The sequence below is a fragment of the Tamandua tetradactyla genome, chromosome 16, assembly GCF_023851605.1.
Source record: "Tamandua tetradactyla isolate mTamTet1 chromosome 16, mTamTet1.pri, whole genome shotgun sequence".
Lineage (NCBI taxonomy): Eukaryota > Metazoa > Chordata > Mammalia > Pilosa > Myrmecophagidae > Tamandua > Tamandua tetradactyla.
In genome coordinates, this window is record NC_135342.1 from 83136882 (window position 1) to 83145229 (window position 8348).

At 62.0% G+C, this 8348-nt stretch overlaps 2 protein-coding genes across 2 annotated transcripts; one reads left to right on the forward strand and one right to left on the reverse strand.

Annotated features, from left to right (window-relative positions):
- Nucleotides 1-26: 26 nt before the first annotated feature.
- Nucleotides 27-4308, forward strand: TRAPPC2L (trafficking protein particle complex subunit 2L). The gene is made up of 5 exons (XM_077133284.1): nucleotides 27-117; nucleotides 1829-2001; nucleotides 2957-3044; nucleotides 3190-3269; nucleotides 4159-4308. Exons 1-5 carry the CDS (start codon nucleotides 85-87, stop codon nucleotides 4202-4204), a joined length of 420 nt encoding a protein of 139 aa, XP_076989399.1. The 5' UTR covers nucleotides 27-84; the 3' UTR covers nucleotides 4205-4308.
- Nucleotides 4309-5339: 1031 nt separating this feature from the next.
- Nucleotides 5340-8049, reverse strand: PABPN1L (PABPN1 like, cytoplasmic). The gene is made up of 7 exons (XM_077133673.1): nucleotides 7746-8049; nucleotides 7379-7514; nucleotides 7160-7224; nucleotides 6654-6760; nucleotides 6436-6523; nucleotides 5768-5916; nucleotides 5340-5440 (listed from the first exon to the last, which is right to left on the reverse strand). Exons 1-7 carry the CDS (start codon nucleotides 7974-7976, stop codon nucleotides 5401-5403), a joined length of 816 nt encoding a protein of 271 aa, XP_076989788.1. The 5' UTR covers nucleotides 7977-8049; the 3' UTR covers nucleotides 5340-5400.
- Nucleotides 8050-8348: the final 299 nt, after the last annotated feature.

The following is an 8348-nucleotide window of genomic DNA, read 5'->3' on the forward strand; positions in this document are numbered from 1 at the left end:
GGGGCCACGACGGGGGCGGGGCCCGGGCGTCCGCGTGACCCGGCGGGGTCACGTGACGCGGCGCCAGGCCGCCGGCCTCCCAAGATGGCGGTGTGCATCGCTGTGATCGCCAAGGAGGTGCGTACGGCGGGGCCCGGCGGGCCCGCGGGCTCCTCCCGCCCCGGCTCCTCCTGCCCCGGCTCTTGCGCTTGCCCGGGGCCCGCGGCAGGCTGCGGAAGTCGGGAGGCCGGGCCTGCGGGCCCCTTTCCCCGGCCCGCCTTTCCTCCTTCCCCGGCGATGGAGGGATCCTCGAGAAGCGGGCCCGGAGGTGGGCTGCGCCGAGCTGAGGCTCCGAGGAGGCGGCCCCATGTGCCGCCCAGCAGACCCTACGCCCCCCGGCTGCCGACCCGCATGCCCAGCTGTCTGAATGCCACTCCGCGGGAGCCCCGGGCACCGCGCCCGCCTCCCGGTCTTCCTTCGGTGAACCGGCCGGAAGCCCTCAAGTCGGCCCGCGCCGTCCCTCGGCGGGCGCTGTGGCTTCTCCCTCCCGACCGCACGGCCTCTCTCCCTTATCCCCCCGCACACCTTGGCCCCGGCCGTCTCTCACCTGAAGACTGCCCCCCCCTCGGGGTGCCCACTGCCACGCCCTCCTGCCGGTGTCTTCCCTACACGGTAGCCACCGCGATGTTTTAAAAACAAATCGATCGTGGCACCCTCCTGCCTGAAGTACCTCCAGGGGCTTCTCGCTGCCTCGGAATACGTCTGAATAACCTCGATCACAGGATCCCGGGAGACCGGGGGTGGGTCTCCTTTGCCCTGGCAGCCTCATACCTTACACCTGTCCTCGCACACACGGGATTCCTTGCAGTCCCCACAGGCTGTGCTCTGTCCTTTCTGGGACTTCGCAGCTGGAAATCCCTCCATTGGCTGAAGTATTTCATTTCTAGAAAGCGTCTCTGAAACCCTACTGAGCCAGGCAGCCATCCACCTGCTCCCACAGCACAAAGCTTTGGTGGGCCTTCTTGCATCCTCCACAAGAGTAGACCGTAGGAGGCAGGACCTGTCATGTCACTGCTCTGAAGTGCTGCTCGAACACAGCTGCTCGAACACACCTTCTGAGCATGTCCTCTGACTTGTCATTATTTATTTGTTTTTGAGTTTATTGGCTGTTCTTTTCACCAGACTGTAAGCTCTGTTAGGGAACGGACAGGGTCCTGTGTACCCTCCTCTCTTCATTGCTTCATGCTGGACAGAGTCAATGGGAATTGTGGTGTCTGGGGCAGCAGAGGGAAGAAATGACTGTGCAGAGACAAATGAAGTCTGAGCTGAGCTGTGAGGGGTTCAGTAAAAGGGCCTGCTAGCACTTTTGCAAAGGAAAAGAGATTGGCAGGGGTGGCGAGTTGAGAAACAGCAAATGTTTACAGTGGCAGGAGGAGATTGTGTGCTGGGTCTGGGTCCCACACAAAGCGAGTGAGGAGGGTTGCGGCAGAGTGGACCCCAGATCATGTCTGTTGCTGACAGGGTGATCTGTAGGGCTACCCAGACCCTGTTCACAGTCACCTTTTTCCTGCCCACCCTACTGATACCCCTTTGCAGACCCTACATAGACCTACTTTTAGGTTTGGGTCACATGGGGAGGAGTCTCCTGCAGGAAATGCCCCCAGAAGTTTGGAGAAATAAGTAAACGATTTTGGAGAACCAGAGCACATTTCCTGTGGCTAAATCCAAGACACAAGGGAAGGTGATTGGGAGGCTCTGGTCATCCCTGTGAACGCCCCATGTTTTGCCTTCAGTCTGGGCGCGGGGGGCAGGTTTTGGTCATTTCAGCTGCCACTGTTCTTTTTTGCAGAATTACCCCCTTTACACGCGCAGCGTCCCCACCGAGAGTGAGCTCAAGTTCCACTACATGGTGCACACGTCCCTGGACGTGGTGGACGAGAAGATCTCAGCCATGGGCAAGGCGCTCGTGGACCAGCGGGAGCTCTACCTGGGCCTGCTGTACCCCACGGAAGACTACAAGGTGTATCTTTCAGAGGCCGATGGGTGAGGGCAGATCCCTGCGCCCTGCAGGGTTTTGTACCTGGGGGCTCTGCCCACAGTTGGAGGCAGAGAAGACATTGCATGAATAGAAAGAAAGGCGAGGTTTTCCTAGGGAGTTAGGGCAATTTGGGGTTAAGGAGGTCCTCAGACCTGTCTTTTCCCTTAATTGGGAGAATAATTTGGAAGAAAGCAAGCTTGAATCACCTGCTGAAGTGTGATTGTGTACACTTGTCCCTTAAACTACTTTGTAGAAGAACTGGACTCTCCTGCCTGCTTCCTTCCTACAGGGATTCCTTTCTGTGTTTTCTCAGCCAGGTCAACACCTTTAAGCAAGCAGTAATTATGTCATCCATTTCTAATGTTAGGTCCAGCTCTGCAATTCATTGTATAATCTCCACAAGTCCCTTGGGACGAATTGCTTGAAACCCACGGAGCTCAGCGTAGGTGTTCCCACAGGCTGTGACGCAGCTTGCCTATGATGATATGTTGGGAGCGGCTATGTTACGATGGAAAGTAGTTTTGAGAAGTGGGGCTACCTTAAGCAGGGTTCTGTCTGTGAAACCACTGGGTTTGCAGGTCAAGTCCCCAGGCCAGATCTGACTCGGGGAGACCAAGAGGAGGTCCAGGTGCCCAGGCAGAGTGAAGGCCTTGGTGAGTTAGTCCCCCGGGCTAGGCTTTCTCTTCTTCATTAGGAAGCGGCTGCAGGCTTCTACCGCCCGGTCCGCGTGGCCGTCCTGTGCCATCGCAGGCCCAGCCAGCCTGCGACACTGTCTGTGATTTCACAGTTGTCATGTGTTCCCAAAGAAGCTTTGCCTCGGGGCCCGGGGAGTGGAGCAGATGGCTCTCCTTCGTGCGCTCCTGCTGTTGGGGCTTTGCCGTCTTGCTCGCTGTCACGGGGTCCCCGGGTTGAAAGCGTGTTCCCTGAGCAGCTGCACAGATACGGCTACGTGACCAACTCCAAGGTGAAGTTCGTCATGGTGGTAGACTCCTCCAACACCGCGCTCCGCGACAACGAGATCCGCAGCGTGAGCTCGGGTGGGGGCAGTCCTGGGTGGTTCGTTTATTTGTTTTGTTGTTTCTCTTTTTCACTTTGTTTTAAAATGCTGAGAAGCCAGACATCTGGCAGTAGCTGCCTGTCCGTGCTAATGGAAGATGTTGTCTGGCCTTCAGATGTTCCGAAAGCTGCACAGCTCGTACACGGACGTCATGTGCAACCCCTTCTATAACCCCGGGGACTGCATTCACTCCAGGTGGGCCGAGTGGGTGCTGCATTCACTCCAAAGTGGGCACTCCAGGGTGCTTTCTTTGGTTTGCCTAAAAAAACAAATTCTTTAGGACCTGTCTTGCTATTCTGAAAAAGAAGGGAGGAAAAGTCTTTTAAAAAAAAGCTTTGAACACTGTTTCCCTCAAGCAGTGATTTTAAGGCAGCAGAAGCCCGTTTTTCCAAACAAACTGACTCAGAATTTCCTGGGATAAAGCAGATAAAAGGATCGAAGGAGAGAGGGGCAGAGTCTGCCCTCTGTCCATTCTGTGGCCTGGGAGGACCCAGCAGCTGCCAGGGTGCCCCCCAGACGCGAGTGAGTCTATGCATTTGGGTGTCGGCCTCCCAGAAGAAAACATCCCCTTGCCTATGACCCCTGTGCCTGGTTCTCTCTTTACATTGAACCAGCTCTGTCAGAAAACCGAATTGCAGCCTTTTCCAAATAGTTCTCACACATACAGCCCTGACATCTGAGGAGCATGGAGGTGCCTTATGGGGTGACTTGGGGTCTGTCACACCCAGACCTGCTCCTGGAAAGTCCCTCCATCCCTAGGCACAGTTCCCAAGGGGCCCTTATAGCCAGAGCGGCCCCAGCCACACTCTGTCCTCAGTGCCTTCCCCAGCCGTGGCCCTCCCAGGTGCCCTGCTGCACCCTGCCTGCCCACACCTCCACCCTGTCTGGGACCCTTCGGGTGAGAACGCCGGGAGTCCCAAATGAGGAGTGGAAACAAGCAGCAGGGTGGCTGGCACTGCCCGTCAGCCTGGAGGACAGGACACATCCCAGCCTCAGCCGTGTCACCTTCCTTGAGTCCCGGAACGTGCCTTGAGCATCCCGGAGGTCTTGTGCTTTCCCTCACTGACTGCGTCTCCCTCTGCAGGGCCTTCGACAACATGGTGGCGTCCATGATGACCCAGCTGTGCTGAGCAGGAGCAGCATCGGGGACGGGGTTGTGCCTCTGCCCCGCGTGATGGGCGGTCTTGGGCCAAGGCCTTTGTGCGTGGGGTCCACTAAAGTTCTTGCCTGTTGAGCTTGGGCTTTCTCCTTTCGTGACTGCAGGGGCTAGGGGCCCCTACGTGCCTGTCCCCTGCCTTCCCAGCCCCCCACCCAAGGCTGGTCTGTGGCCCCTCCGCTCTCACTGGGGTGGCTGTCCCCTCCCCAGGCACCCCTTTTCCTTCTGCCCTGTGCCCAAGAGAGCAAAGGAACATTGCATTCCTCCCACCTCTCCTGGCCGCAACCCTGGGGCCTTCTCGGTGGCCACTGAGCCCTTGCTGGATGCCCCACGCCCTAGTGGAGGCCTACCCAGGCAGACAGGAATCCAGGGGCTTCTCCATTTAGTGGGAGTCAGGGCAAAAATGCTCCCTAACAAAATCAAGCCATTTTGGCCAGAAGGCTGCCCAGGAACACTGGCCACTACGAGGGCTGGGACATGAGCCTGGGGTGCAGTGTCCTGTGGTGGGGTCCTCCGGGGCCACTCTGCCAGCTGCTAGGACAGAGGCGCAGTGAACTCTTCCATTAGCGCTCCCGCCAGGATGGAGGGAGCGGAGCCCGCGGGGGTGGCGTGCAGTTCCTTGGCCACGTAAGGCTGCAGGGGGCCCCCGGGAGCCCGGACGGAGCCCACCCTGGGCGGGTGGCATGGTGGGCGGGCGGGCTGCTCTCCTGGAAGCCTGAAGCCAGTGCCAGGGCCTAACCCACCCCCCACCCCCACCCCCCCCGCCCCAGCTCAGCAGCCCCCCCACCCCACCCACCTCCCCAGGGCGTGGGGACACGGTGTTCCTGCTCTGAGCCTGAGCCCTGAAATCACTGCTGGCCCAGCGAGAACGGGGGTGGGGTACACCCCGCCTCCATAGAGCCCGCCTCGGAGACAGAGACAAAGGAACACATCTGCACACCTGTCCTCACCTGCGTTTAAAAGTGTTCAAATTTAATAGTTTATCCTTTACCGTTAAGACACACACATTTCCGTTTTTCTTTAAAACAATCCCGTTTAAAATTGAGCTGCTCAGACCCCGGCCCTCCTGTGCGCAGGCCCCAGGCCTGTAGCTCCCACTCCCACCCCCCTCCAGGACAAGCGCCCCTGGGGGCCGCGCCTCTCCTATGCGGGCCCCGGCCCACTCCTCCTTCAATAGGGCCAAATCCAGGGCGAGAGCCTTCCGCGCACCCTGCACAGGGAGAACCGAAGGCAAGGGCTGTGGGGACAGGGCCTCCCGGACCTCCTGGTCAGCTGCTGGGATGGGGGGAGGGGAGGGAATGAGCGGGGAGGGGAGGAGGGCAGGAGAGGGGAAGGGAGGGGAGGGGGGAGGAGATGGGGTGCCCCACGCACCAGCTCCACCCCTGGACCTCCTGGTCAGCCGCTGGGATGGGGGGAGGGGAGGGGACACCCCACGCACCGGCTCCACCCCTGGACCTCCTGGTCAGCCACTGGGATGGAGGGAGGGGAGGGAATGAGGGGGGAGGGGAGGGGGGAGGAGATGGGGTGCCCCACGCACCGGTTCCGTCCCCGGCCCCAGGCCCTGAGCCTGGGCCCGGTCTTGCGGCTGCTGTGCAGAAACAACCCTGCCCTGGGGCCTGGGCGTCCTCTCAGACCCCCGCGGTCGGTGGAGCTGATCCCCGGCAGGTTGGTCCTTTTGGGCAGTACCTAGGACAGCAGGCTGAGCTGGAGGAGTCACAACCCAGGGGTAGTCCCTGCCAAGTTCTCGGGCCCCAGGAATTGACCCCCTGACCTTCCCCTTCCTGCCAGCTCAGCCGAAGTCCAGCCTATGCCGAGCCGTGGGTTAGAGCTGCCTCCACAAAGCTCTCCTGGGTTTCTTCCCGGGCCCCAGTCCCCCCCTCCTGGGCTTGGCTGAAGCCTTACCTGGGGTCCCAAGCTCCCACCCATCCAGTCAGAGTCACCTGGTGTGCCCCACTCACTGTCCGCATCTCCCTGTGCAGGGGGAGCCCGGCTCGAGGGCATGGGGCACCCCTCCAGGTGCGATGCCAGGTCACAGTGCTGAACCCCAGGTTCATGTCCTCCAAGACACCATGGCACAGCAGCTGGTCTGTGCCTGGGTAGCTGTGTGTCCCTGGACATATCCCTCAACCTCTCTGTGCCACCTCCTCACCTTGTGGGTGCTGACAAGCTTGGGGCACCAAGATGTGGGGCTGGAGGGACACCCACCTTGATGACCCGGCCCCGGAAAATGCTCTCATCCAGCTCCATGGCAGCCCTGGCGGAGCTCTCCGCGGCAAACTCGATGTAGGCATAGCTGGAGGAGGTGCAGGGCTGGGTGTGGGGCTGGGGGCAGCAGGGGCTCCAGGGGCACCCACGCCCCAACAGGCCCGCCCCAGGCAGTGATGAGGTGCTGGGCCCCTGTGCCTCCGCCGCCCCCCACTGACCCCTTCGGGTGTCCGGAGAACTTGTCACACAGTATGGTGACGCGGTGGACGTCGCCGCAGGGGTGGAAGTGGGCCTCCAGCTCCTCGGCTGTGCCCCCGTAGTCCACCTGGCATAGGCACAGTCTCTTTCCAGCCTTGGGGCCTCTGGATTTCTCAGCAGCCCTGGACAGAGCCCAGGGTCCAGGGGGCAGCCCAAGGCCCTGCCCCGGCAGAGGAGACCCGAGGGCAGTCGGCTTTGCCCATTCCCTGCGTGCTCGGGAGTGCTCCTGTCCGCTTTCAGCTGCGAGCTCATTGCAGACCCTCAAGCAGGGGAAATACTACGTGGAACCCCCCAGCTCTGCGTGGGGACATCAGCGGGTGAGCTGCCCTGGCCCCCCTGGCCCCTCGGGACCCCCCGCCCCCCGCCTGCTCCCGGGGCATCTGCTCAGCGCCCTGATGCTTGAGCTTTCAAGGAGGCTGAGCCCCGCCGTGGAAAGGTGCACTGGGGACCCAGCCGCTCCACTCACGTTGCCCACATAGACGGATCTGTGGTCAGCCTCCACGCTCTCAGGGGTCCCCGGGAAGAGGCGGCCTGTGGGCAAGGGGGTTCTGTTCACACAGCTCTCCCCTCAACGTGCCAGAAGCCCTGCAGAGCCGGCTCTGGGGGCTCTCCTGGCCACGCTGATCCCGCAGGACGCGCAGCCCCCACCCCGCTTAGAGAGGCCCTGCCCCACCCGCGGCCCTACCTGGCTCGGGACTCAGCAGCTGCCCTTTGGGTGTGGCCCCGGGGGCCTCCTCTTCCTCCCAGGCAGAGTCGGGCTCCCCGGGCAGCCACTGGGCCTGCTCCATGGCCCGCAGCCTCAGCTTGATGGCCTCCAGCTCCTGTGCACACCAGTCCCACAGATGGGCGGGGGGGGGGGGGTGCTCCCCTCCCCCAGCCCGCAGGCCCAGCTCGGCTGCCAAGGCCCCAGCCCTCCCCGGCGGCCGCAGGAGCTGTGTCTGTCCTGCCCCCATGAGGCAGGGGGCTACAGACCACCGCCTTCTGGGCTGGAGGTGCTCCGGGTGGGGGCGCTGCCCATGCCCCCTACTGTGGGCCTGCTTTGCTGCTGCTACCTCATCTGGCCCGGGACCCTCGGCCAGGGTCTCCCTCTCCAGGAGAGAAAGAGGGAAGCCTGCGTCTCCATCCTCCTCCTCCTCTTCCTCCTCCTGGTCTCCAGCCCCCAGAGGAGTCTTTTCAGCCCTGTTGCAGGCCCCCCAGCCCTGGGCCTCAGGGTCCGAGGACACGCTCTGGAGCCAGGCCTCCGTGGGGGGCGGGAAAAGGGTGCGGCTGAGGAAGGGCCACATAGGGCCAGGGGCAAGGGGCCACGGCTCAGCGGGTGCTGCTTACCTCCGCCCTCTCACCTCCACCGCCTGCACCTGCCAGCCCCTCCCGGATTTTAAGCTTCCCTGAGGCCAGCTGCACCCACTTGTGCGTCCGGGGCGCAGCTAAGCCTCCAGCCTCGGTCCCTGGGCCCAGAAGGGTCCCAGCCCAGCCACCCCGCTGCCCTGGCACCCCCAGGATGCTGTGGTGGAGAGACCCGAGCGGCCAAGTGGCTCCCCTGCCACAGTGCGACTGGGCCCCGGGACCACCATGCATTAGCGGGTGGGAGCTCAGGGAGCTCGATGCCCCTCGGCCAGTGCATTGAGATGGCTGTTTATGGGCTGCAGTGATCACAG

What these genes read in the sequence shown, in the direction of transcription:
- PABPN1L (XM_077133673.1), bottom strand. Translation starts at nt 7,976, where the DNA reads ATGTGGCCCTTCCTCAGCCGCACCCTTTTCCCGCCCCCCACGGAGGCC. An exon ending in GCTGCTGAGTCCCGAGCCAG is followed by an intron (nt 7,225 to 7,378) that starts GTAGGGCCGCGG and finishes CCTTGCCCACAG; the next exon opens with GCCGCCTCTTCCCGGGGACC. An exon ending in TCCGGGGCCGGGTCATCAAG is followed by an intron (nt 5,917 to 6,435) that starts GTGGGTGTCCCT and finishes CTGCTGTCCTAG; the next exon opens with GTACTGCCCAAAAGGACCAA.
- TRAPPC2L (XM_077133284.1), top strand. Translation starts at nt 85, where the DNA reads ATGGCGGTGTGCATCGCTGTGATCGCCAAGGAG. An exon ending in TCGCTGTGATCGCCAAGGAG is followed by an intron (nt 118 to 1,828) that starts GTGCGTACGGCG and finishes TCTTTTTTGCAG; the next exon opens with AATTACCCCCTTTACACGCG. An exon ending in GCGACAACGAGATCCGCAGC is followed by an intron (nt 3,045 to 3,189) that starts GTGAGCTCGGGT and finishes TCTGGCCTTCAG; the next exon opens with ATGTTCCGAAAGCTGCACAG.